Source organism: Lontra canadensis, unplaced genomic scaffold (genome assembly GCF_010015895.1).
Source record: "Lontra canadensis isolate GAN:19392208 unplaced genomic scaffold, GSC_riverotter_1.0 scaffold19, whole genome shotgun sequence".
Lineage (NCBI taxonomy): Eukaryota > Metazoa > Chordata > Mammalia > Carnivora > Mustelidae > Lontra > Lontra canadensis.
The window spans coordinates 10,445,973-10,473,138 of NW_022631013.1; the positions used below are offsets into that span (position 1 = coordinate 10,445,973).

Genomic DNA, 27,166 nt, shown 5'->3' on the forward strand with positions numbered 1-27,166 from the left:
TGCAGGAATCCAAAGTACAATGATCTGTTTGCAGTGGGACATGGCTCCTGTAAGTAATCTGGCTATTTGTTCATTTGCTCACTCAATCAGCAAATACTTAAGGACCTTAAGCACCAGTCCAGAGAGCTCTTTGTGAGGTGTGAAAGACATAAGAGGACTGAGATCTAGTCACTGCCTTCAGGGGCTCCCAGTCTAATGGGAATACAGACAACCATACCAGCAGTTAGCACTGAGTGAAGGACTATGCCAAAGTGAGCCCTAAAGGTTTTACTGTAGTGAAGGAAGAGGGGAGAGCACTTCTGGCCGAGGAACCATATGCAAAGGTCTGGAGGCACAAGAGATACCGGAGGAAATAAAGCTGCTGAGGGAGCCAGGGTTGGCCCCCAAATGGCTTGGTAAACAACTCCAAGAAGCTTGGAGATTCTCCTGAGGAGAGTTTTATGACATTCTCCTGAGGGGAAATCACCGAAGGAATTTAAGAAGGGCAGGGACAGGACCAGGGCAGGGGGAAATGGCAGGCATGAGACTGGGGGCTGGGAAACCACTTGGGAGACTGGTGAGAATCCCCAGGAAGAGATGGTAGGACCTGGACCATGACTGTGGCATAGGAATGGAGAAATAGGTTTGGAAAGCTTGAGAAAGTGGACTGGACCAGACCTGGGGAAAGACTAGAGGTGAGGCTGGGAGAGGGAATGTTCCTGATCTGGCTCCGGAGCAGGCAGGGGTGGGGGAAGGTAGGTGCTTGATGTTCATCATTTGGCCTGTGGGCCCTGGAAGACCACTATTGTCCAGGCTGTTCCTGCCCCCGCCAGTCCGCCCTCATCCCTGAGGCAGAGGCAGCACTGTGGTAACTGTGTGGTAGTTTTGCTTTCCTTTCATATTCTGTGTTCCCTAAAGAAGCCCCTACCTCCGTGCTGGGCTGGACATTCCCCCTTCCTAACGGGAGAGGGCCCCACACTTCATGTTAGCAGAAGCTCCCCCGGCTAATGGCCTGTTCTCTGGCTGGGAGAATCAGCATCTATGAACAGAAAAAACCCTTCCATTCTCCAAGCTTCTGCTGGCTGGCAGACGTGCAGGCTCCTGATCTCTACCCCTCAGACCGCCTGTGCACCCGGCCCATTCTTTCCCCGGGGCTGCGGGGTGGGAGGGAGGGCAAGGAGGGGTAGGTGTTTATTATTCCTCTCAGGGAGGAGACCTTGGAGCTGCTCCCAGTCTCGTGGTCTGTGCTGCCTTTGAGGATGCCCTAAATGCCCGCTTTGTGTCCCTACTCCTGAGGGTGGGCTGCTGCCAGGCTGGAAGCACCCTCCCCTTCTGGCAGGGAGCTAGCACATTCCTCCCCCTCTGCTGCAGCTACTGGGCCTGGAACAGGGCCTGGGGGCTGGGCTGGCCCTCCCAGGAGTGGGTGTGGACCCCCTATGAGGCTGCTGTTGGCTCAGGCTCTCTGCCCAGGACTGGAGCTGGGCTGAGGCAGGCTCCCTAGCAGGTGGGAGGGGACTTTGGCTCAGGTCTAGCCCCATCCTCCTCCCACGCAGGGCCAGAAGCAGGGTCAGCTGGTTGGGTTCAGGCAGAGGCTGTCCCCAGCGGCCGCTTTAGCCAGGAGCAGTGGAGAAAAGTAACCCAGCCCTCAGGCACGGAGGACTCCAAGCCTGGCTGGCCCAGGAGCCTCCTTCAGGCAAGCACTCACCCAGGGAGGCTCTCTTTGTCCCTCGCTGGCCGCATTCACACGCCTGGGCAGCACCAGTTCATTGTAGAACTTCTGGCCGAGGGGGTACCGCCCGGTGGTGAGACCTGGGGCCAGAAGCTGCTCTGAGCCTTGGCTTCCTTATTGGTAGCCTGAAGAGGCTGACACCTGCTGGATCTTCACCCCAGGGCATTGCTAGACTCACCAGAAAGAAAAGCAAACGTGCCCTGTGAACTCCAGGAACCACCCACATATAAAGGACAGCCTGTCATTCTGGTCACTAGCTTTCCTGCAGGACTCTCAGGGACCCAAGCAGAGAGAGGGGGCTATGGGGATGGAGGAGAACCAGACAAGGCCCCTACCTCCTCTAGAGCACAGGCCCAGGAGTAGCAGGGGTGCTATGGGCTGGGGCCGCCGCAGGCACGGGGTTACTGACCAGCTTGCCCATGGGCATGACTAAGGTGGGACAATGGCAAGAGTGAATACTGGGACTTCTGGGAATCTGTCAGTGAGGCTGGGCAATGGCTAGAGAAATATGATGTGGAGTAAGTTTTTTTCAGAGTTCTTTTGTTTGTAAGCTAAGAAAGTCCTGAGAATGTTTCAAAGGCTGATAAGGAAAGAGCCAAAAGAAAGTGAGCTGAAGATGGCCCAGGGCCCTCCATATCTCAGTGCCACTCCGCAGAGGCCTGAACTGAGCCAGGCTGAGGTGGGACTCAGAAGGGCTCCTGCGTTCACTTCTGAGGTCACCTCTGGGAGTCCTGTGCTCTCCGGTGCCCAGATGCCCCCTTGGAAGAAAAAGGGCGAAGCTGAGGCAGGCAAAGGGCACCCTGGTCACCGATGAGGTCACTGCAAGGAGTGGCTGGCTCACCAGCGTCCAGCACACTGTCTGGGGAAACTCCCAATGCCAGCCTCCTAGCATCAGCCTTTGCCTCCTACAAACAATGGAGCGAGAATTTGGGTTGGACCCTGATGAGCTCAGCCCAGGACTCTTTTTGCCTGGCATTCCCAGACATTTATGCTATAATCCAGCTAAGAAGGACTTTGGCTGCGGTAGGCTCATATCTAAGAAGGACTGGGGTCAGTCTCCTATTTGAGCACAGAGCAGGCTGGCTGGAGCCAAGCCAGGCCAAGGGCAAGTAGGTAAGGAAAAGGGGGTCCAGGCACTTGCCCGCAATAGCACAGAAATATTTGCACCTGCCTTCCCTGCATGGGTGCCAGGGAGGATGCAGGGATGAGGGCACCTCAAGCTGCATAGAAAGCAAAGACTGGGCTGCCCCTGGGGCCAGGCTCCGCATCTCAGCAGAGTGGAGAAAGACCGTGAGCAGGTGAAAGCAGATGGAGGAAATCTGGAGGCCAAGGGAAAGAAGTCTAGGAAGGGGCAGCCCATGGGGCAAAGCAGGGATACAATTTTGTCGGCCTGTGGCACTGAAGGGGTCCTTTCCAGCCCATCAGCCGCTTGATAGCAGGGAAATGGGAACTCCTCATGGTCTGTTGGGCGGGGATGGTGGAAGAGATCCTGGGCCCTCTGTGTGGTCCTGACCAGCTCACACGGAGATGAGGGGGAAGCTGCCCAGTGGGCCACATCGAAGAAAGAAAGAGGAGTCAGCTATCCCTCAGCCTGGCCTCCCTCTGGGGGCAGCCCTCAAGAGGAGCCAAAGTCAGGCCCTGAGTCCCCACACGGAACCCTTTCCCCCTCTGTCCACCACATCCTGGTCTGTCTCTGAGCTTGCCGCGGCCAGAGACACACTCGTAGGGATTTAAATCTTTCCTGATCATTTATTTGTCAGCTTCACTAATTAAGCAGTGTTAATTTCATTTATTGAAAATGGAAATTCATCCACCTCATTTCTCCCCGTTCATCCTCCACACGCAAAATCCATCACTCCTCAGCTGCAGGCTGTGTAAAATTTACAGGACTAATTATGTTGTCAGGTCTCTTTGTAAATACAGTCCATAAAGGCCACTGTGCTTGCCGGGTTGTAGTGCAAGGGCATTCCCGTTGTTAGTTTAATTACTGGTTAGTTATTTAGGTTCTCAAATGTTTGCCTAATTTTCCCTAAATCAAATTAAATGTCCCGCTTGATGTATTCTGTCTCCAAGGCCTTGCTCTTATTTCCCACACTTCTTAAATATGACTTCTCATCGGAGGAAAGTGCTCAGAAAAGCCCAGTTACCTGAGAGGCTGAACCCAGCTGGGCACCACGGCCTCTGGGCCAGGCTGGAGGTTTGGAACCCTTTAGCACTGATGCCCTTTCCTGGTGACCCCTGGGATAGTCCCCTGCCTTTGGAGACTGTGAAAATCCTAATCCACGGGGCATTTCTGTTCCTGGAGTGCAAGGTGGCAGGGTGGGTGTGGGAAGTGGAGGGAGGGTTTCATTATTGTTATTAGAAGAGCTGGGGATCATGGCACCCATCCTCCCCCCAGACTTCTAGAGACACGGTTTCCAAACCATCCCAGGAAAAACTATCATCTCTGGGGCTTCTCCCTCTGGTTCCTTGAAGTAGAGCTTGGGTCAAACTTCCCGGAATGCCTACTACATATTTTTCTCATTGCTACTGTAACAAATTCCTACAAACATAATGGCTTAAAACAACACCCATTTCTATTATTTCACAGTTCTGGGGTCAGAAGTCTAAAGTGGATTTTGCTGAGCTGAAGTCAGTTGTCAGCACGGCTTCATTCCTTTTGGAGGCTCATGGGCAACATCCATGTCCTTACCTTCTCCAGCTTCTAGAAGCTGCCCACATTCCATGGCTTGTGGCCCCCTTCCAGCCAGCAACTGCATTATTCTGACATCTGCTTCTATTCTCCACCTCCTTCTCTGACTCTCCTGCCTCCCTCTTTCCCTTATAAGAACCCCTGTGATTACATTAAGTCCATTCACATAATGCAAGATAATCTCAAGGTCTTTAACTTAATTAGAGCTGCGAAATCCCTTTTGCCTGCTCAGTAACATAGTTATGGGTTAGCGGGATTAAGACATGGACATCGAAGGTGGTGTTACTCTGCCTACCGCAGCTCCCCTCCAAATGCCCCTTGCATGACTTAATAAGGGAATCGTTAAACGGCAGCTGCCGTGGAGTCCACCCTGGGCTGGCCTCATTTGGAAAGCCACAGTAGGAGAGGGGAGGCCTGCTGTCTGAGGCTGGCTCGGTAGCCTGTCTCTGCAGCTTGGCATCTACTTCCCTCTGACCTGGCTTTAGCCCAGCACCCCAACATGCCCTTTGTCTGCCTTTCCTTCCCCAAATCCTGAGCAAGAGCCCGGCCTTCTCCTGACAGCCAGAACTCTCCAGAGCAGTCCCCTGTGATCTAGAGTCATTACTTCAGGGCAGGGGTAGAGCTCTGGGACTGAGCAAGCCCCCCCTTATCCCCCCACTGGCTGCAGTTCAAGAAGACATCCATCCTTGCTCCTCATTGGGCATGACTCTGCCAGGGGCTACCGCAGAGCCGAGGGAGGGAGAGTTTGGTCGGGGTGGAATTGAGCCCCTCCACCCCTGAGAGCACGGCTTTCTGAGAACTGCCAGATCAGGCTCCATACAGAGTTTGACTCTCTTTCCCTGATTCTTGTGGATCATAGAGGGTCAGAGTCAGGGAGGTTTTAGAGATTATCCAGCAGAACAGGGGGAGAAAGAGGGAACCCTCCCAACGGAGAGAGTAAACCTGCTGGGCTAAGTCATGCTCACTCCATCCTTTGTGGAGCCTTTGGGGCAGGCTGAGGAAAAGGCCCGTGCATGACTACCTGTAATAATGACATACAGGTAGAGATGAGCAGAGGGGGCCCACAGGAGGAGAGGCTGAATGATCTGGAAGGCTTCCTGGAGAAGGGCAAGGGCATAAAGTGGAGCTAAGGCCAGGTGTGCAGCCCTCTCCCTCTGTCTCAGAGTCACAGACTGGGTGATTTCTCTCTTCCTCCCCCTCCTCCTTTTCTTCTCTCCTTCCTTCTTTCCCTTCCTCTTTCTCTTGCTCTGTTCCTCTGCTCCTTCTACCTGGCCACATTGACTTACTGAAATCCTGAAGCCTGGAGGAAACTGGAATTCCTCATTGGCCCCAGACTTCAGAGTCTCTGTCTCTTTATATAATGGAGTGTGGGGTTGGGGCTCCCATCTGTGTCTTTAGACCCTCCAGTCCTACTTTGAGGAACCAGGGAGTCTGTGGTATTCAGGACAAAATACCCCAGGGCTCAGAGCCCAGGGCTCTGTAAGCCTTGAGCCTGATGGGATTCTAGTCTCCACTGGGAACTAAAACACTCTAGATGACCCCTTGATGCCAATGTTGTGTTGGGACTCCCAGTGGGTGGCATCGTACTGGGAATGCTGGAGAGCTGAGCAATGATGTACTATGCTGCTGGTGACCTTGTTGGTGATATCATACTGGATATGCTGGATAGCTGGACAATGATGACTAGATAAGTCACTAGGACTGTGGGTTACCTGAGTGATGATATCATGTGGGGGGTCCCCGGTGACTTGACTAGTGATGTCATTTTAGGACTTCTGGAAGACAAGATGATGATCTCATGCTGGTACTGTTGAAGGTTTGGGCTGTGATGTCACACTGGGTGTACTCAGAGAATGAAGTAGGTCTCACAGGTGCCACTGGAGTCAGCCCTTGATGAGAACATCATAGAATAAGATGGAGTGAAGAGGAAGTCCCAGTTAAATGAGAGTTTTCTGTGTTTTCCTGCTGTGGTTTGGCAGACAGAACCTTGAATTGGAATTCAGGAAACACATAGTCTAGCCATGATTAGAAACTGTGATCTTGGGGCGCCTGACTGGCTCAGTTGGTGGAACACGATACAAGACTCCTCATCTCAGGGTTGTGAGTTCAAGCCCCATGTTGGGTATAGAGCTTACTGAAAGAGAGAGAGAGAGAAAGAAAGGGAAAGGGAAAACGAGGAAGGAAGAAAGAAAGGAAGGGAGAAAAGGAGGAAGGAAGGGAGGAAGGGAGAGAGAAAGGAAAGGAAAGGGATGGAATGGAATCATGATCTTTATGTTAGGAGGGCTCGTTTGGTTGCAAGTAAAAGAGGCCACCAGGGGTGGACTAAGAAGCAGAGGCTCATTGTCGGGTTGCATGTGGCCTGGGAATTCAGGCAGGACCTAAGGACTTAAGTGTGACTGATTGCTCTCTGTGTCCCTGTCTCTTAAAGTCCATGCTTCTCTCTACCAGAAGTCTCCCCATATAGTTAGTGACTGCCTTGTTGCTTACACATTCTCTAGTCCAGATTCTGGAGAGACTGGACTGGCTTTGCCAGTTGCTACCACCCCTTAGGTCTGCTTTCCCCTTCCTTTCTCCACCTCCACATAAAGACCAGATCAGTGAGGTATAACTTCAGCTATAAACGAAATACTGCACGAGGCAAACACCATGTGATGGGTCTGAAGGAGCCGGGCACATAGTTTCCTCTCTTCTGGTCCCAGTTTACCCATCTATAAAAATCGGGAGCCAAAGCCCAGCCTCCAATCTCAGTGGTCCTGTGAGCAGGTCAGAAATGTCCTTACTACGGAGTTATTAATCTAGCCTAGGGTTTCTTACCCTCTTTTCTAGTTTCACTGGTCATGAAGACTGTATGCATGCAGGGTTGGGGGGGGGGTCACTGCTGTCCCTTGAGGGGACAGGTCCTGTGCCACAGCAGGACCAAGTGTGAGGGTCATACCCGCCTTGGCCCCTTGGTGAAATAAGGGGAGCATCTGAGTCCCCAGCCCAAGAGTCAGTCACCGCCTACTCACCCTTCCATTCACTTGTTTGCTCACCCACTCCCCTGCCCACTCAGCCTCTGCCAGACTCGCCCAGCATCGAGGACAGACTGCACATTAAGGGCGTCGGTAGATCCCCAGTGTCCTGGCGGTTACCGCTCCCTACCCCATGAGGGTCTGTCTCTTTCCTAGCACTCGGCGCTGCTGGGGAACTGCCCATATCTCCAGTGGAGTATCTCTGTCCCTGCCAGGGTCCAGCCGGATGGGAGGCCCAGTCAGGTGTTCAGGATTTGTGGGATGAACAAAAAGAGCTACAAATGACTCTCATTCTGCCCAGTTCGAGCCCTTTGAGATCTGGCGGGGACAGACACCTTCCTTCAGCAGCTGCAGATTTCTCCCTTGTAGGCTCAGCCCTCGGGGCCCACCCAGGATGAGCCCTACAGGGTGAGGGATGGCCAGCTCCCCACACCATCTGAAGGCCTGTTCCTACTGGCTTTGAGGTGGCGTCAGACATAGGGTGACCCACCTGACTCTGGAAGCCCCCAGCTCCTCCTCTTCGTGACAGACTTGCTTTCTCCAGAGCAGAAACACTTTCCTTCCTCAACCACTGTGTGCCCTTCCCAGGGCTCCAGTTGGATCCTGCACCTTCCATGTGGGAAAGTAACTCCCTCCTGGCACATGAAACCTCCTTTGCAAGGTTTCCCATAGAGAAATGCTCTGGTGGGCATGCCAGCTTGTCTCAGTTTCCAACTCGACCCACCGAAGGCCAGTCTAGCTCCTGGCTGCATCCTGCTCCCTAGTCCTGGCTCCCAGTAAACACCGTTTGCAGAGTGCCTGGGATGGGACTATCTGGTAACTGGGTCCGAACGCATCCCCAGAGCCCAGGGAACACAGCCCAGGTGCCTACTCCCTCGAGTAAGGGGCAGCATTAGAAATAAGACAGAGGGGTGCTGGGGGTGGGGGCACAGTCAGTTGCACGTGGGGCTCTTGGTCTCCACTCAGGTCATGATTTTAGGGTCGTGAGATCAAGCCCCACACTGGGCTCTGTGCTGAGCACACAGTCTGCTTGGGATTCTCTCTCCTTCTCCCCCTGCTCTTCTCACTTATGCTCGCTCTCTGTCTCAAAATAAGTAAATAAATCTTAAGAGAGAGAGAAGAAAACAAAAAGGAATAAGACAGAAAGAATGGCTCAGCCAAATCAGTCAGTGTGGGGTGGCCTCCCTGTTTTTCCCATTCATGGGCTCAAGACCTCAGGACAAGCCACTTTGTCTGGAGGGCCTAGGCCTGCAGTAGCCAGGGGTAAAAGAGGTCCCCTGGCGGGGGAGGAGAAGGGGAGAGAGCTATCTTCTCAGGTGGAAGTTTCCCTTAGCAGAGGATCCCCAAGATGGGGAGGTGCTCTAGACTTCCTCCTCTTCTGAGTGCATGAAGGGTCCTGGACTAGCAGTAGCAGGAGGGCTGGACTTGAGGGCCAGGTCAGTTTTCTGTTCGGTGACTGCCGTATCAGGATTGGGGCGCCACGTGAGCAGAGGATGCAAGAGAGAGGGAGGCTGTCCTCTGACATGAGGTGGGCAGGGAGCAGGGCCTCTGCTGAGTGGTCCTCGATATTGATCACCAAAAGCTGTGCTGAGGCCAGAAGGGTGATACAGCGGCTGTGGAAGCCTGGCTGGTCTGCCTGGGACTTCTCAATTCTGGGAGCAGGCCCAGGCTAGCATGCAGGCTGCAGCTGGGGACCATGGAGGCCATGGAAGGGTGTGGGAAGGTGCACATAGCTGGCTAGTTTGACAGCCCACAGGGAATTCCATGTTAGTCCAAACTGAGCTCCTGTCCTGGGCTGGGCTGGGGAACACACGGGCATCATCCAGGCATCGAAGAACAGCCATCTGCCCCTGCGTGGGGCTTCCGAGCCCTCTCTGAGGTCACTGCTTCTTCCCAAGCCCACGCACATTCTTCACCTAGCACAACTTTGAGCCTGCCTCCCTCCTTCCTGTACCCCAGGGACAATGGAGAGAATGATTGTTCATCCCTCAGATAAGCCTGGTGACCTTATCCTCCTGGGAACCCTAAGAAGGAGGCAGCCCAGTCTCCTGCTTCTCTCTCTTTTTTTTTTTTTTTTTCGGAAGAATTCACATTTATTGGTTCAAATACAGTACCTAACATTTGCTAAACATGCATTTCACACTAATTGGTCACATTTCCACAGGTAGTCAATTCACAGAAAAGGGCCCATCCCTTGCCAGCTGGCAGGGTGGGAGTAGCAGAGGGCCTGGGTAGCCTTCAGAGCCCACCAACTATCATTTGGTCATGCAGGGTTGATGGAGCCAGGTCCTGCTTCTATTTCTGAGACAGAGAAGCTGAAGGCCAGAGGGGAATCTGCCCTCTCTGGAGAGCCCAGTGGCAGGTCCCCTGGGTAGGTGGGGAGGGGTAGGGGCTGCGGAATCCTTCCACCACAGCCACAGCCCGGCATCTTCCCCATCTTCCCGGGACAGATGACTTCATGAAGCAGAGCCGGGGCATGCTCCTGCTGTACAGCCTGAAGAACCCCAGCTTTCCCGAGTACATCTTCAGCAGTGAGAGTGGCATCATGTGTCTAGACATGCACGTGGACCACCCTTACCTGGTGGTGGTGGGCCACTACGATGGGAACGTGGCTATTTACAACCTCAAGAAGCCCCAGTCCCAGCCGTCCTTCCGCAGCTCAGCCAAGTCCGGCAAGCACACGGACCCGGTGTGGCAGGTCAGCCCTGAAGCAGGGTGGGAGACACCAGGCGGGAACCCCTGGAGGAGGGACCTTGGGGTGGACCGGCCACAGGCAGGGGGATGGGGATGCCAGGTACCAGCTTAGAAGTCAAGGAGCTGGGTGTACGAAGGGGCAGAGAGGGGCGGGAGGGGGCAGTCGGGAGGTGAGGGGTCTGCCGCTGTGGACGTGCTATCAGGAGGGCCCCTCTCTCTGCTAAGGCTCTATTAGGTGCAGCAGGCAGGAACTCGTAGCCCATGGCTGGAAGACTCGAAGGCCTGACCCAGAAGGCCTCTGCTGAGTCTGTCAATGGCACCAGTTCCTGTGTGTGGGCTTCCTCGACTCCCCACTGGGGCTCTCCTCTGCCATCTGGGCTACATTTGGGACAACTCCCAGACAGAGGTTGGTGCTGCCAGTTTGTCTGCCCTCTGGGCAGGGCCATAAGGCCCGGTGGGTGAGGTCTGTCCTCGAGGCCTCTCTGTAGCATCCTTCTTCTCCAGACAGGCATAGGATGGGACCATTAGCCTGACACTGGAGCTAGATTTTACCCTGTGTCTCCCATCTTATTGCACTGGGAGTGGATTTCACGTTTCATCTTCAGAAAGTCTCCTACCTCTGGCCTTGCAGAACTTTCCTTACTGTATTTCGAAACCCCTCTCCTTCTGAGGCTGCAAACCCTTACCCACTGGCAGGTCTGGGCAAATCTAAGAAGGAATTTCTGCCTTAAGTTTCTCACGGTCTCTGGGGTCATCAGATAATGCCAGGACTCTGTCTTCCCATCTTTCTCTGCCCTCTGCCCTGAGAGTCTCCAGGCAGGCTCTGCACCCTTGCCTTCCTGGCCCTGAGCTCCCTGTCATGTGGACACCTGCCCTAGGCATGGGCTCTCAGCTCTCAGGAAGCTCAGCTCCCTGAGCAGAGAGGAGACTGTCCAGGCACAGAGGACACGGTGCCCTCTCTGCTTTATCCTTTACCCAGAGCCAGGATACAGAGAGAGAGGCACTCCCTCCCATGAGACATCTCCCCCCTGCTCTCCACCAAAGCAGGGACCAAAGCTCACAGTCTCAGGTGTTCTCTCCCCTGAAAAATCCCACCTTCCCATTCATCACCTCCAGGCACACAAAGGTCTCAAGACCTGAGGAGGATGTCTGCAGAGACTTTAAAGAACCAAGAGAGGAGAAAATACCTGCTTTGATAAGACTAAACCAGTAGCAGGCCTGCCCCTGTTCTCCTAGCTCAGATAGCTAAGAACATCTCTGATTGGCCTGACCACCCTCCTCAAGCCCAGGAGAGGGCAAGGGGCCAAGGCCAACCATCCTGCCACCACTCTCTGTGTTCTCGGAATCAAATAGCAGGTTGGGAAAGAAATGGGACATGCAGAAGGCACGCTATTGCTTTCATTGGGTGGGCGCCAGAGAGACTGGAACCCACCTGGACAGAGATGGCCTTCTGCTGTCCCACCAATCTTTTGAGGAAACAGGGCTAGTGCCTTTGCCTTTGGAAAACCAAAGACTCAAGAGTTCTTGGGGGGCTCCTGGCTTGTGACATGGGAGGGGCTGCCTGGTGCTTGCTCACTCACTCACCGACTTCCTGTTCCCTTTTTGCCTCCAGTTTCCTCCCCCTTTCCTCATTCTTTTGTCCATTCAGTGACTCCTCTGTGTGCTCCTCCGGGAGCTGAGGGTGCTTAAGGGCTTGGTCCTGGGGTTCCTAGTGGGGAGATGAGAACCACCACGGCTGAGCAGGACAGGGCAATACGCTAACTGTGAAAGAGGGCTCCTGTGGGCACTGAGGAGGGACAGGAAGGACATGGAGATTGTCCAAGGCAGGGAGCAGGGGAGGGGGCCCAGCTCTTCCCAGAGGAAGCAACTGAATTGTAAGGGATGAGAAAGCACTCGTTAATGACAACTAAATGTAATATGAGATCCTAAAACACAACAAAAAAGGATATTAGGAGGAAACCAAGAAAATCAAATGAAGTCTAGATTTTAGTTGAAAAGAAAAAAGACATTATGAGTTAGATAAGGAAGGGTACAAAGGGGCGTCAGGCGGGGTGGCCATGGGGAACAGCATCTGGTGCGCAGCGGGAGAGACAGGGAGGATGGCGCAGAGCCGAGGGAAGCAGCAGCACCCGGTGAGCGAGCCTCTCCAGCAAGGAGGAAGCCTGCCCTGTGTAAGTCAGGGGTTTCTAGTAAAGTGCTAGTACAGAAACCCAATACCTCAGAGGTAGGAATGGGGCTGCTCTGGTGAATCAGGGTCCTGCTTGCTTGAGGGTTCCCTGTTGTCACTCCCTCTGTCCTCAAAGGTACTTTCATAAGCTTCCTAAGAGCTCCCTCCAGTGTGGTTTGAAAATGGCTGCCAGACCATCAGAGAGTTTGGCGCAGAGAAGTAACACAGTCACGTGTGTGTCTTAAGCGACGTCCTCTCACGGCAGCAGGAGAAACTTTGAAGCCTGAGCTACAGCAGGGACAGTGGAGATAGAAATAAGAAGGTATGGTGAGCGCTCTGAGGCAGTAAAATCAATAGAAGGAAACTAGATGGATATGAGAAAGGGGAAGAATTAGTGCTGCTCCTTGGGACTCCACCCAGGAGAGGCCCCAGGGAAGTGGGAATGACAAGGAGCAGCAGGTTTGGCCAGAAATTAATACAAGAAGCCAGAGGAACACCTACAATTAAAAGAAGCCAGAGGAGGTATCCTGCAGGCAGTGGCCTGTGTAAGCCTGGAGCTTAGAGGAAAGCTAGGCTGGTAAACCTACTCAGAGACATCAGAGTCTAGTTCCTTCTTACGGAGAGGTTATGTTGGATCTTAAATGCCAGGCTGAGGCAGAAGGACTTTGTTATGTTGGCAGCTGGGAGCCATGGAAGGTTTTGGAGCCAGTGAGAGAACTGTCTAATCAAAGGGGACTAGGTTCCTAGCCCATGGCCCGGGCTACTGCTGAGGGAGCCCATCGGGGTAGCCCAGCCTTGTTCAAGCCCCGCCGTGAAGCCTCAACCAGCAACACTCTGTGGGGTGTGTGTATGTTCGGTGCTATGCTGGAGAAGGGAGCAGGCAAGGATAGATGAGCAGAGACTGGGGCAAGCAGGTCTGCCCCAATCAGATAAGTCAGAAGAGAAGGAATCAATCAAGCAGGCTCCATCTGCTCCTTACTGCCTACTTCCTGGGCATTCATTCATTCATTCTCTGAAACCCACTTACCACCTCCCCACCCCCCTTTATTCCTACCCTCCCACCTCCACCCCTGGAGCTCGTGTGTGACTTGTACACACACACACACACACACACACACACACACACTCGCTCACTTGCAAAAACACGCAGCAACCCCCACTGGGCATCAGGCTGCTAAGTGGGGTGTGAACTACAATTTCCATGCCTGCCCTCGGCTGCTCATTAAACACTTCCCTTTGTAGCTCCCTAGTGCCTCTTACAGCCTGGCCTTTGACACCCCCATCCCCTCCCCCCTTTAAAGAGACTATCTTTACATAGAAGGAGAAGTGGTCCCAGTGTAAGAGCTGGCTCTGACTTATACCTCAGAGGCTCTGTGGTATTCTGGGCCCCCCAGTGAAAAAAAGAGCCAGCTGCCTAGACAGGCCCAGGCAGGACTGGGCCCGCCCTTCTGTAGCTCTGATCAGCCAGGCTGGGGGGTTGGCTGGGGACAGGCCATCTCCTCTCCCCCGGCCACACCCCTCAACAGCCATGGTGGCAGCTGTGGTCACATGAAGCGGCAGTGGGTTCTGTCTTCCCTCACCGGGCCCCTACTTGTGACAGGGGGAAGGGACAGCGTCCCGGCATGGGAGGTCGGAAGGAGCTGAAGAGTGGAAAGCTCTGGGCACCCAGCCCCACCCCAGCTCTCTGGGACAGGACTTGGCCAGGCCTCCACATCTGGCAACAGAAACTTGAGCCTCAAGCGTGTCATCTTCAGAAGACAACAGCTCTGTCTCCAAAACACTTTCCCATATGTTTGCCTCCGGCCCGGAGAAGATGGGTGGGGCACGATTATTAACCCCGAGCAGCAGATGGAGAAAGGCAGCTCAAAGCTGAGATTTGGGAGCAAGCTTCTGGGAGCAGGAGCTGGTGGGGAAGTGAAGGCGGAAGCCAGAGAGAATGCCTAGAGAAAGGCCAACCTGGAAGAAGAGGGCACCCCCGAAGCAAGCAGGGGAAAGCCCCTGCAGAACCTCAGCCCTCCCACGTCCTGGGGTGAGGGGAATAAGGAGGATATTCACTGACATTTACTGTACCTTTACCAGTTGCAGTGTTCTCACATCAGGGCCTCCTGTTCAGTGTCTCTCCTTTAACACTTACAACACACCTGTGCTACTACAGTTCCTGTTTTACAAGTGAGGAAACTGGTTGATGGACCCTGTTCTTTCCAGGCCTGTCCATGAGGAGGATGAGCCCAGAGACGCCACCTTCCCTCTGCAACTGCCTCCTGGAACCCAACCCAGGGAGGAATTTGGCACCTCCACTGCCAAACCCGTGGATTAGGGTGGTGCCCCGAGTTGGCACAGTTGCCCCAGGATGGTCAGGGAGAGAGGGGTGAGAGACATAGAGATGGGTGGAAGGAGATAGGGAGGGCCAACTGTGGGACTCTGGGAAATGGGCTCCCAGAACCTGCTTCTGAAGCTCCCACGGATTCTCGAGGGAGCCCTGCTCAGCTCCCAGCCCTAAGTCAAAGTCCTGGTAGGGTCCCGCAGCTCACAGGTTGGGACGTTTCAGGTCAAGTGGCAGAAGGATGACATGGACAACAACCTCAACTTCTTCTCTGTGTCATCTGACGGCAGGATTGTGTCTTGGACCCTCTTGAAGGTACCTGTTTCCCAGAAAGGGTCAGAAAGGGTGGAGAAGGGGAGTGGGGGGGGATCAAAATGGCAAAGGTTGCCTTCTGCCTGGTGGCCGCAGCCCCACCCACGGACCCTCCCCTATCCCTTCTGACGGCAGAGCGAGCTGGTTCACACGGATGTCATCAAGCTGAAGGCTGAGGGCAACACCACAGATGGCCTCAACGGGTTGCAGCTACACACAGTGGGTAGGAACCCCAGCCCACTCACATCCAGGCCTGACCACTCAGGCCCCACAAGGGTCAGAGATGGTGGCCCTCCCTTAGAGCAACCACTCCCTCCCCCACTGGAGCCTGGCCCTGCCCTCCCTGTCCCAGGGCTTGGCCATTCGCAGACCCTCCGGATTTGTGCAGATCCCATCCCTGTTTGCAGACCCTTGTTTCTGTTTATGCAGATCAGGTGCTGTGATGCAGATCCATTCCTGTTTATGCAGATCAGGCCCCTATTTACCCAGATCCTGTCCCTGTTTACTCAATTCCTACCCTGTTTATGCAGAGTATATCCCTGTTTGCACAGACCATGTCCCTGTTTGCAGACCCTATCCCTGTTTACCCTGACCCTGACCCTGTTTAAATCAATCCCTGCCTTGTTTACCCAGGCCCCATTCCTGTCTGCAGAAGCCTTGGCCGTTTGTAGAGTCCCAACTGCCTGGGACAGGCAGCAGGCCTGACGGCCCGTTTCTATTTGGCTGCCTGGCCCCAGCCCGTGCAGGAGCTGGGGCTCAGGCTGTCACTGGGAGCCTCCCTCCCAGAACCTGGCTAAAGCCACTCTACCTCTTCTCCCAAGGCTGTGGCACCGCCTTTGACTTCCACAAAGAGATTGACTACATGTTCCTAGTGGGCACAGAGGAGGGAAAAATCTACAAGGTGAGGCAGTTCTGCCCCCTGCAAGCTTCTTCCAGGGCTGCTTAGACCCAAGAACCATGGGACTCGATTCTTCTCAACAGACCCTATTCTGATAGGGTTAGTCAATTCTAGAAAGCTTCTTGGGAGAAGTTAATGTAGTCTTGACTTGCTTGGGTGGCAGGAAGATGGGATGACTGCAGAAAAGGGGATGAAAATCTAGAGGTTGACTTTAGCCCCCTCTGGGCCTTGCCTCTCTTCCTAGGAGTAGAAGAAGAAGACGGGGAGTTGGGGGTGGGGGGAGTTGGAACATTCCGAGAAGACTTCCTGGAGGAGATCTGAACTTGAGCAAGCTCTGAAGGCCGGGTAACAGAGAAATTTCTCTCTGAATCCTGGATGTGTTCCAGCCAGTAGGATGGAACTTCATGGCCAGTTTCTGCAAGGCCTCAGTGTTAGTAGGTGAACGTCCTTCTGAACCTCCATCCATCCAGAAATAGCTTGCTGCAAGCTTTTCTTGTGCTCAAAGACTCAGAATGTTAATTACAGGCAGCCTCCCAGGAGCCCCTGAGGCCCAGCAGGAGCTGGTCTGAATGCAAAAGAGGTCCCCAACCCCCTCTACACCCATCCCAATGGCAGCTGTGGGAGAGGCAGGAGGGGCATGTCACTAGTCAGTCACACTGTCTCTTGGAGGGAGAGGGAGGGGCATGCTGGGCAGGCAAGAAACCCAATGGGAAATCATGAGATTGGGACTTGCTCCTGGCTCTGTACCTACTCTAACCTGGGCAAGGTGAGATGTTTATTACTACTTCAAGGATTTGATCTGTGGGCTGTGAGTGGCCCCAGGGCTCTGCCCCTAGGCTTTGGCCTGGACACAGGCTAGGCCACACACCTCCCCTCCACCTGCCGACCCCCAGCCCCGGCCTGGACCTGCTCTGCCTGGACTCCTGCTTGGACTGGAATCCTCTGGGGGAGACTACAGCACTATCTTTCCCCCTCCAGGAAAACACCCTAGCCCAGTAAGCCCCTCCTTTCTCTCTGGCCATGTTGAGGGCACAGAGAAGAACAGCCAGCAGCTTGGGCCCAGCTCAGCAGTGACAGTGATGTGGGGACAGGGGTCTTAGGTTCTGACTCTCGGGGCCCCCAAGGAAGTGGTAGCTGCTGACCTCTCTCTCATTCCTGATCCCTGATGCTCCCACCACCCTCACTGTTGCCCCAGTGCTCTAAGTCCTACTCCAGCAAGTTCCTCGACACGTATGATGCCCACAACATGGCAGTGGACGCTGTGTCCTGGAACCCATACCATGCCAAGGTCTTCATGTCCTGCAGCTCCGACTGGACTGTGAAGATCTGGGACCACACCATCAAGTGAGAGAGACATGCCCTTCCTCACAGCCCACCGTGGGCTGGGGCCTGTGGGTCTCCAGCACTGTGAGGCCTCTGCGTGATGAACTGCCCACCCCTCCACCCCTGCAGGACCCCAATGTTCATCTACGATCTAAATTCAGCTGTGGGCGATGTGGCCTGGGCGCCGTACTCTTCTACTGTGTTTGCGGCAGTCACCACTGATGGGAAGGTGAGTGTCCCCTTCTGAGCCTCTACTAGAGAAAAGATGACTATCTCAGAGTCTCCCTCCTGGAGAGCCTGTGCAGTGCCCTGATCAGGTAGGGGAAGGTGAGACATAAGGACTCTGTATTCTCAGGGAGTAGCCCAGCCAGGGCCCTGTCAAAAGAGGAATCATTCATCCCATGAGGCCTTGCAGAGAGAATGGAGCTGTTCATCCTGAAGGACAGAACCCTCTGGGGGAGAAGATGCCGTGAGGAGCAGTTATCTTCTCTGACGGCCCTGGGGAGGGAGCTACAGGATGGCTGGGGCAAGCCTGATGTAAGGAAAAATTTCCGAACCCAAGTTTATCCGGGATTGAAATAATGTCTAAAAGGTAGCAAGTTCCCCATCCCTGGGAATATGCAAGTAGGGTCTAAGGAAGGAAGATGGGAGGGGTCTGTGCAACACAGAGAATTGGTAAAAACTCAGAAACAAATGTTTTTTAATGAAATTCTTGGATGCAAATCCATTTTTCCTTATGGCCTTTGATATAACCGAAGAGGAAGCCCCTCAGTCACCTATTTGCAACCAGATATTTACTAAGGACCGACTATGGTGCCCAGCGCCAGGGCAGGGCCTGGTGCTTCCAGTCCCTGCAGTTCTAGAGCTCACATTCTGTGAAGGGAAAGGGACATAAAGCAACCACAAAATTAGCATTAAGTGCTAGGCAGAGATGAACAGGGGAATATGTGTGGACACAGTGTTCATAGCAGCATTATTCCTAATAGCCAAGAAGCTGAACGACCCAAATGTCCATCAATTGATGAAAGGATAAACAAAATCTGGTATAGCTAAAGGGATCACTATCAAGAATAACAGGGAATGAAGTATCAGGTACACGCTATGACACTGCTGAACTTGAAAACATGCTAGCATAAGAAGTCGGTCACAGAAGACCACACACTGGGTGATTCCATTTATGTCAGTCTAGAATCGGCAAAACTACAGAGACACAGAGTAGATTTGTGGTCGCTTAGAGCTGGGGGTATGGGAGAACCCAGGAAGTGACTGTTAATGGTATGAGGGTTCTTTTGGGGTGATGAAAATGCTCTAAAACTGGCTGTGGTGATGGCTGCATAACTGTGAGTATACCAAAACCGAGAATTGTATACTTTAAGTGGGTAAATGTTTTTGTATGTGAATTATATCTCAATAAAGCTATTATATTTTTTAAGAGAGAAAAGGAGTGATGTAAAAAGAAAGGACAGGGCAGCTTCTTAGAATGTTCAAGGAGAGCTTCTTCAAGAGGTGACATTCAAGCTGAGAGCTTCAAACGACAAGATCTAGCCAGGTGAAGATGGGGAGAGGCATTCCCGACAGGGGGAAGAGCTAGTGCAAATGCCCTGAGGTGAGAATGAGCTTGAAGGGGTTTCAGGGACCCACAAGCAAGTGTGGCTGGGTCTAGGAAGCAAAGGGGAGAATGCAGGAAGTAAGAGTAGAGAGTGGAGAAATCTGGAGTAAGGAATCTGGATTTTATATATACTGCCAAGGGAAACTACTGGAGCATTTTAGATCATTTAAAGCTAAGTTCTCGTGGCTGCATGGAGGCTGGATGGTAAAGGGGCAAGAGTGAAAGCAGAGAAACCCGTCAGGACACTGCCACAGTTGTCCAGGCAAGAGTTACTAATGGTTTGGACTCAGGGAATGGTAAAAATAAGATGAAACATTTGTCAGAGGGCCTTGCGTATATTATTAACTGGTATAAAGCCTGGCTCTACCACTCACTGGCAAGTTACCTTTAAGAGCCTCTATCTCCTCATTTATAACTAGGGATGATAATAGAACCTTCCTTACAGAACGTCTGTGATGATTACTGGGTGGTACAACTGCATAACATGCTTGCCCAGAGTCTAGTACATAGTAAGTGTTGAGTAGATGGCAGATGCTATTATTGCTAATTCTGCATAGACTTAAATTTTCTCCCATTCTTCGCTCATTCCCTCAACCACAGGAAAGACATGATCAGAGACACAAATCCCCTCTCCCACTGCCTCCAGCTCCAGCATGCTATGCTTCTGTTGTGTTTCCCCAGAAAGCCCAAGTGCTGGTTCTTCTGAGGTGTAGGACGGGGCCCTGTTATCCTTGAGTGTGCTGACACCAATCTCTCCACAGACCCATGTGTTTGACTTGTCTATCAACAAGTATGAGGCCATCTGCAGCCAGCCCGTGGTGGCCAAAAAGAAGAACAAGATCACCCATGTGCAGTTCAATCCTATCCATCCCATCATCATTGTGGGTGATGACCGTGGGCACGTCATTTGCCTCAAGCTCTCACCCAACTTGCGCAAGATGCCGAAGGTACAGGCTTGGGTAGTTTGGGCTGCTGTGAGAAGTCAAGTCTCCAAGATGGTGGGGGTTGAGAGAAAGGGGAGGAGCCAGGGGGTGGTCCCCAGCTTTCTGGCTTGGAAAACCCAGGGTCAGGGTGGTGTCATTGCCCAAATATGGAGCAGGGAGATGCAGGTTTGTAGAGAGACAAAGAGATCAGTTACCTGTGGAGCTTCCAGGTGGAGGAGGAAGTCTACATGAGTCCAAAGCCTGGAGAAGCACATAGACATCATTGGCTTATTTGATGTAGATCAGGTTACCCAAGAAGGGGACTTGGGGCTTAGTCACTGCTCCATTGGCTGGGCTTAACACAGGGCCTCAGCCCCAGTGGCCCCTGAGCTGGGAGCTGTGGGTCCACACAAGGAAGAATGTGAAAAGGAAAAGGGGTAACTAGGTCAGCATCTAGGCAGCCTTGTCAGCTCTGGCTCCTTTCTGGGATTTGTACTGATCTGGAGACCCTGCCCAGAGCCCAAGGCCCTGAAAACAGGCTATGGAGCCCAGAGCCAGCGCTTCAAAGTCTAGATCTCAAAGTCTGGATTCAGATCTAAGCATCCAAGCCTTCAAATCCGGAGCCCAGTCTTACCCATTTGAGTGCTAAGAGAAAATATGGAATTTGCTTTCTGTCACGTTCTGGGCCAGGATCAGAGCTGGGCCAGGGCTGGGCCAAGTTGCCCTGGTGACTATACACCTCTTGGTTGCAGTATGAGGCACTTATTTGCCGTTTGAGGGAAGGGCAGGGCCCTGTCTCTTTCAACCACTGCTACCTGTTCCCCTATAACCTTACCAAAGCAGGGGTCACTGCTGCAGCCCTCTGGTACCTGCCTGGTCTCTTCCATACCGTGACCGGGAGAGGAGGTCTGAGAGTTTGGACGGGCCTGTAATTGTAGCCAGCTGGGGGAGGGGGTGGACTTGGCTATAAATAGTTGGAAGGCTGCTAAGCGCCTGCAGCTGTGGCCTAGAGGCTGTGGTGGGCTGGGGTGGGGTGTGTGGGGGGTAAGGAATGGGGGGGGTGGTCAGGCATGGTCTGAAGCTCTTTGCTGAGCCCAGCTAGTTGGTTTCAAGGAGGGGGAAGGAGACAGCACAATTTGTGGAACAGATAAAATCTGCTCTTAATTTAGTGAGGAGAGAGACCCAAGTTTGAGCCGGCAGAGCACGACAGCCCAGTGGGAGGGGCAAGGGTACACCCATCACACCTGGAGTGTGGCAGATCTGGGTGGGGCCTGCCCTGCCCACTCTGACACAGGGAGGCAAGGATGTCCCACAGTCCCAACTCCTCTCAGAGCAAAGGTCAGCCATAGCTAAGAGAGCTGGGCTCTGTGTATCAGGGACCTCTATCTCTGAAGACCTAAGGCTATGGGTACCTGGGGAGCAGAGGACCTGAGTGGGCAACAGTTGGGGGCCAGTGCTTTGGTGGATTGGAGGTTTCCAGGCAATTGGCATCTGATCTTATCCGTAGCCAAGTGATTTGTGCCAAAGGAAGTCCTCAGGCATCCCTACTGCCCCTCTTCTTTGGGCTGCCATCTCCCTGCCCTTTCCAGGAGGGTCTAGTCACAGAGGCCCAACTTCCTGACCCAGGAAGTTTCCTCTAATTGGTGTCAGAGCACAGCTTGTCAAAGGTCAAAGACTATCTTTCCCTCACTACAGTGTGGATGGGAAACTGAGCCTACAAAGGCAAGGGCCTTGCCCAAAGTCATAGAGGGAGTTAACGACAAAGCTGGAACTATAAGCCAGGTCCCACTAACTCCCAGGGGGTGGGGTGAGGCCAAAAAGAGAACAGTGACTTGATTTGGAAGGGAGAATAGTTAAAGGAAAAGGCATCTTTGTCCTCTGCCTAGAGAGTGTAGAGGTGATTTGGGTAGTGGCAAAGGCACTAGGCCACGAGGGGAGAGGGAGACAGATTTTGGAGCAGGTGCAGTGGTCACACCGGGAGGAAATCTGAGCTCTGCATGGTGTCAGCTGCGGGATGGGGCCAGGAAGGGGCCTGCTGGCCATGCACTCTCCTCTCCTCACAGCCCAGGCCAGACCCAGGCTGGGCCCTCAGCAGGCAAGGCTGGAGCAGGTGCCAGTGAGCAGTGGGCACAGGTGGCTGAGAGGGCGGGAGAGGGGGTGGATCTGGAGCAGAGGGAAGGCAGGAAATGGTAGCTGCCGCAGTCTAGCCCATACCCCGCTGCCTGGACAGAAGGGAGGATGGGACTGGTGCTGGTCTGCCATGGAGCTCTTGGGACCTGTGAATGACACATACCCCAGTGTCCCGATACTCTTTTTCTCAGGGCATTAGAGTGCCCTGTAGGCTGGGATGAGGGCTCATAAATTTAGGATCTTCTCTTTTGAGGGACAGTCCTAGCTTGAGACAACTGGAAACACATGGGATATTTCATCTGCCCTCCGGGGTCTCTTGACACCCTCCTCCACCCTGGGTATGTCTGAAACAGCAGGCCTGGCCCCAAATGTCACCCACTCCCAACTGACCTTAAAGTTTTGGTACAAGGTGAGGGTACCTGTGGCTTGGTCCACACCTGTCTCCTCCCTCTGCAAACACATACCTCTTAGCTCCTCATTAGGACTCAGCCAGGACCCCTCCTGTGGGACGGGTGGTCCCAACCTCAAAAGGTCTTACCTCTCCCCAGAGCTATAGCTCTCCTAGCCTGAAAGGCTAGTTCCTCTGAGGTTAGTGGGTAGACACCTTCTGCCACTCCTCCCAGCATCAAGACTGTTGATCTGAGATTCAGAGCTAGACTGGATGCTTCTCGGAGGCCCCAGCTGGGCTCAGGTCTCCTAACCTGAGTTGGAACAGGCAGGGATCCAGAATCCAACTGGCCAAGAGAGGGGCGGTACAAAGCTGGGGCAGGCTGGGCAGAGGAGGCAGAGCTGGGACCCAGAGAAAGGTGACCCATCCCTCACCATTCCTCCCACCCACCGTGTACTTCCACCCTCCACAGGAAAAGAAGGGACAGGAGGTACAGAAGGGTCCAGCTGTGGAGATCGCAAAATTGGATAAACTGCTGAACCTGGTGAGGGAAGTGAAAACCAAGACCTGAGGGCCTGGCCTCAGTCCCTGTCCCATTTTTCTGAACCTGTTACTTGTAACCCCTGACCCTGCACCCAAGCCCAGACTTAGTACTCTGTATGTGACCCCACCCCTAACCAGGTCCCAGCATCTACCATCAGCACTCTACACTGGCCCTGATCCCAGCACCTCACCCCAGGACTTGGCCCTCAACCATTATCCTGTCCTACTTTGCACAAATAAACCTGTGTCTGGAAGCTCACCCTACACCTTTAATGTTGCTACCGCAGGGCCCTCAGGAAGAGGAGGAAATCTCAGGGTAGAGCCATAGTTCCATTTATTATCCAGCAAACAGTGGGAGGACCTGAGGAGGGGCCCAGCCTGGACGCCCTCCCGTTATTGCCATGGATTCCAGTTTGCTTCCCCAACCTCAAGGGCCTGGAGGCAATTGGCCTAGGGAGAGGTGGTCCCAGTCCCTGGCCCTCAGTATGGAGCAGAGTCGAGATGGCCCTGGCCCTAGCACCAACTCAGGAATCCCCACCCCAGGCCTGTCTACCAAGGGCCACCAGAGCTCCTCGTGGAGCCAGACTGGCTCGACTCTGGGCTGCTAGGTCCAGCTCCAGACAGGCTGGACTCTGGGTTCTGGACCCCAGGCTGGCTAGACCCTGGGATCCCGATTCCAGGCTCTGGGTGGGGCAGACTTAGGCCCCAGACTCCAGGCGAGGTGAGAGGCCTTCAGGGCTGCAGCAGGTAGCTGCCTTCATGGCTAGGCTTCTGGGGCGGGGGTGCCTTCTCAGGACAGGGGCCAGGGCTGGAGTTGGGACTGGATTCGGAGAGAGAGTCGATGTCCGCAGAGCGGGAATGGCAGGCCCAGCAGAGAATGACCCAGAGCAGCAGCAGCAAGAAGCCTACGAGGCCGTTGCAGACGATGGCAATGAGGGCCCCCTGGGAGATGGCTGCCCCCATGACAGGCAGCACCCTCAGACCAGCACAGACCACGGGGCTGGCTCGATGGCAAGGTCCATGCCGAGGCAGAACTCCAGTACAGCTGGCCTTCCAAAGAGGCTGTCCTGTCCACACTCAGTGAATCCTGGGCAGTGGATGTCCACCTGCAGTCCTGAGCCTGTGGCGGTAGAGAGCAGAGGAAAGGGTGGTGAGGAGGAAGGGGTAGGGTGAAGCCTAGGAAGAGAGGGGTCTAGAGGAGAGTCCTTTCCCACATCTCTGGCTTCCCCAGCAGAGGAATCTGGGTCCCAACAGGTCTAAGTACCCCACAGAGGCAACGCCCCCATCCTCAGGCCTGGCTCTGGGCACCTGGACGGGGGTGCAGCCACAGTGGGGAAGCTGGAGTAGACATCCTGTATCTCATTCTCCTGAGAACCGGTGGGCATGGCCTGGCCCTGCCCACCAAGCTTCCAGCTCTCAAAAGCACTGTATGAGTGGATGAGACCCAGGAAGCCCGAGGCCTTAGAGGATGGGGACTGTGACCAGCACTGGTGTGGCCTGGGCACCTCCCCCTTCTCAGCATTCCAGCCAGCCAGCCCAGGAGACCTCCAGAGGTGCCAGCTCAGACAGAGGGAACTTTGTGGAGGCCCTGGCACGCATGTGTGGGTCTGTGTATCCAAGGCTGTGTACCTAGGTGTGCCTCTCTGTGAGACTGTCTCTCCAGGTCAGTTGTGTGTGTCTGTGTGTCTGGCTCTTAATCTTTTGGTTCCCTTGCCTAGATGTGTGCCTCTGCCTGGCATACCCACCTCTATGTTTGGGCAGCTGGCTTCTATGTGCCTCTCTTTCTGTCTCTGCGCGTCCCCATCTCTGAGTGTCTGAGTGTGTCTTTTCTCTCCCTGTCTATCTCTGTGTATCTCTGTATGGGTCTCTGTGTGTATGGGTCTCTTGTGTCTCTCGGTCTCTCTTTTCTGCCCTGCTGTATGTCACTCTGTCCCCGTGGACGTGTCTCTCTCCCCTTCTCCGTGGGGTCTGTCTCTGTAGTTCTGTGAGTCTCGTGTGTCTCTTTGTGTCTCTTTCTCCCCGGCTGTGCCTCTATGTCCCCAGGTGGGTCTGGGTCTCTTTACCTCTGTCTCTGGTTCTCGACCCCCGTGCCCATGGGGGGAGGGCCCCCTTACCTGAGTTGAGCCCGGTGCGCGCCCGCAGGGAGGGTCCGGGGCAGCGGGATGCTGGGCGCCGACTGAGACTCAGGAGCCTGCGGGCGCTGGGCGGGGGAGGGGGGGGCGGGAGGAGGCGGGCAGGGGCGATGTCCCCTCCCCCGGCCCTCCCCCTCGGCCGCGCAGCCTCCGCCGGCCGCTCCCGCCACCGCGCGACCGGGGCGGCCTCTGCCGCGGGCGGTCTGCGGCGAGCCGGCACCTCCTCCCCCTGGGGCGGTGCCTCCTCCGCGGCCGCGGCTGCTCGCTAGCTCGTTCGGCGGCGTTCGGGCGGCGGCTGCGGCCGGGGCGCGGTGTTCGGCTAGGCTCGGCTGCGCTCGGCTACGTTCGGCTGGGCTCGGCTGGGCTCGGCAGGCAGCAAAAACAGCGGAGGACCTCGCTTCCAGGGAGGCTGGCGGCTGCCCGCGGCCAGTGGGCGGGTGGAGCCATCTCCGCGCCGCTGCCGTCATTCAATTGGCTAGCTGCGCCAGCCTCTCGGGCGATTGGTCGCGCGCTGGGGTGGGGACTGGATCGCCCCTGGTGCAGGCGTGGGGCGGGGCCGAGAATAAGAGCGGAGGGGCTACGAGGTCTTGATCCCTCTGGGGGAAAGGGGTGGGAACCAGGCTCATCTACTCGCAGGGTTTTCTTGCACCTTCAACACCTGGAAGAGCTGCACTTCCAACATCTGAGAAAGGCCTCTGGACCCTCATGCGTGAGGAGACTGCCCGTCCATATCTGCCTCTGCCCGCCTCATCCAAGGGGGAAAGGCCTTGGGTCCCCACATCTAGGAGGAGACTGAACGTCCTTATCTTGGAAGCCCCCCTAGACTTCTGCACAGCTACTGCCAGTGTCCCCACTTTAGAGGGTCTATAGGTGGCTCTACATTCCCTGGCCCCAGGAGGTGTGAGCAGCTCTGCCAACACAAGTACTTTGGGCATATTTATTGAGTTCCAACTTGGTATTGGTCGCGGGTTCGTGCTTTGCTGCGCTGTAGGGGAGCCTAGGATAGAGAGTACCGGGGTATTCCGAGAGATCAGTCCGCCATGGCTGGGACAGGACCAGGCACGACTCCTAGAAGCTCCTGACTCTCTCCAACCTAGAATCTCTCCTAAGAAGATCAGTTTGGGCAGAAGCTGTCAGGTAGGCCTTCCTACCTTATCTCATAGGTCAGTGACTCCTAAGTGTTCTGAACAGGACCCTTTTCTCATTCTACTCTACATAGTCTCCATGGATGCGCACATCTCTGAAGCTATGTCATGAAGACCCTCAGTGCTTCCCAAATCCAGCCTTACTTTATCTCTGGAATTCTAGCCATAGATCCAAATGTCTTCCAGAATCAGGGCGGGTGTTGAGTCCTGGTTCTGCCATTTAACTAACTTTGTGGCCTTGGGCAAGTTACTCACCCTCTTTTAGCCTCAGCTTCTTCATCTGTAAAGTTGTTTAAGTAATAGCTACTGAAGGTAGCTATTATTAGTAATAGTAATTAGTAATAGCTATTCAAGGTAGCTACAACCTCTCAAGGTTGTAATTCACCAACTCATTTATACCTAACCCATTGTGTCTCAGCAAATGCCAACTGACACAACCCCAAGGACCATATGGCTAAGGGGTCCCTTCCCTCAGTGCCATGAAATTCACATGAAAGCCCAATAAATCCAAATGCTATCTTGAAAACAAGAAAGGGAAGGGTAAGATAATCTGAAAGACTGAGTCATACTTACAGGCTGTCTAAAATAAAATTTTGGACCCTACTGAGTTTACCAGATGGATTAATTTTAGTTCCCCTGCCCCTGTTACCCAGCAGGGTGGGGGCATTGTGAGCAAGATCAAACCAGTTCTAGGAAAGAGAAGAGACTTACATTGTTGCACATCTGAGTGTAATATGAGTGAATTTGTGACCCAGCTGCAGCAGTTCAGATTTTATCCTGGAAACAGTGGGGAGCCACTGAAGAATTTTGAGCATAAGAGTAAATAGGATCATATCCAGAAATTAGAGGGATGATTTGGGCTGCTGGGTGGAAGGGGAGGGAGATTAAAGGCATGTGAGTAATGACAAAGGACTGAAATGGTGTACGGGAAGAGGATTGGAGAGAACAAAAGAACACTGAGGATATTTGGGAATTACAATTGGCAGAACTTAGACACTTAGACCTACAGGATATGGGGAGTAAGAGGGAGGGAAAAGTCTGGGATAACTTCCAGGTTGGTGACTAGGGATACTGTGATTCCCTTTACTGAGATAGAAAACAAGAGAGAAGAGGTGTTTCAGCAGGGGCCTGGGGTGGTGTGTGGGGGAGGTGGAGGATGATGAAATCC

General features: G+C 54.0%; 2 protein-coding genes across 3 annotated transcripts in view; one reads left to right on the forward strand and one right to left on the reverse strand.

The window, feature by feature from the left end:
* The window catches only part of DNAI1 (dynein axonemal intermediate chain 1), a 58,695-nt gene extending 35,715 nt beyond the window's left edge, over positions 1-22,980 (forward strand). Inside the window, exons 12-20 of one of the 2 annotated variants that reach the window (XM_032860415.1) lie at positions 6-49; positions 9,862-10,109; positions 14,821-14,910; positions 15,043-15,130; positions 15,729-15,808; positions 17,001-17,149; positions 17,258-17,357; positions 19,499-19,684; positions 22,651-22,980. In XM_032860415.1, the coding sequence (XP_032716306.1) occupies positions 6-49; positions 9,862-10,109; positions 14,821-14,910; positions 15,043-15,130; positions 15,729-15,808; positions 17,001-17,149; positions 17,258-17,357; positions 19,499-19,684; positions 22,651-22,749 (1,084 nt within the window). In that variant the 3' untranslated portion in view covers positions 22,750-22,980. The remainder of the gene's footprint in view (positions 1-5; positions 50-9,861; positions 10,110-14,820; positions 14,911-15,042; positions 15,131-15,728; positions 15,809-17,000; positions 17,150-17,257; positions 17,358-19,498; positions 19,685-22,650) is intronic. The other variant, XM_032860416.1, reaches the window with a different exon arrangement.
* A 52-nt stretch (positions 22,981-23,032) lies between these two features.
* Positions 23,033-25,025, reverse strand: ENHO (energy homeostasis associated). Its single transcript, XM_032860417.1, has 2 exons — positions 24,836-25,025; positions 23,033-23,841 (listed from the first exon to the last, which is right to left on the reverse strand). The coding sequence occupies exon 2, from the start codon at positions 23,682-23,684 to the stop codon at positions 23,454-23,456; it is 231 nt and encodes a 76-aa protein (XP_032716308.1). The 5' UTR covers positions 23,685-23,841; positions 24,836-25,025; the 3' UTR covers positions 23,033-23,453.
* Positions 25,026-27,166: the final 2,141 nt, after the last annotated feature.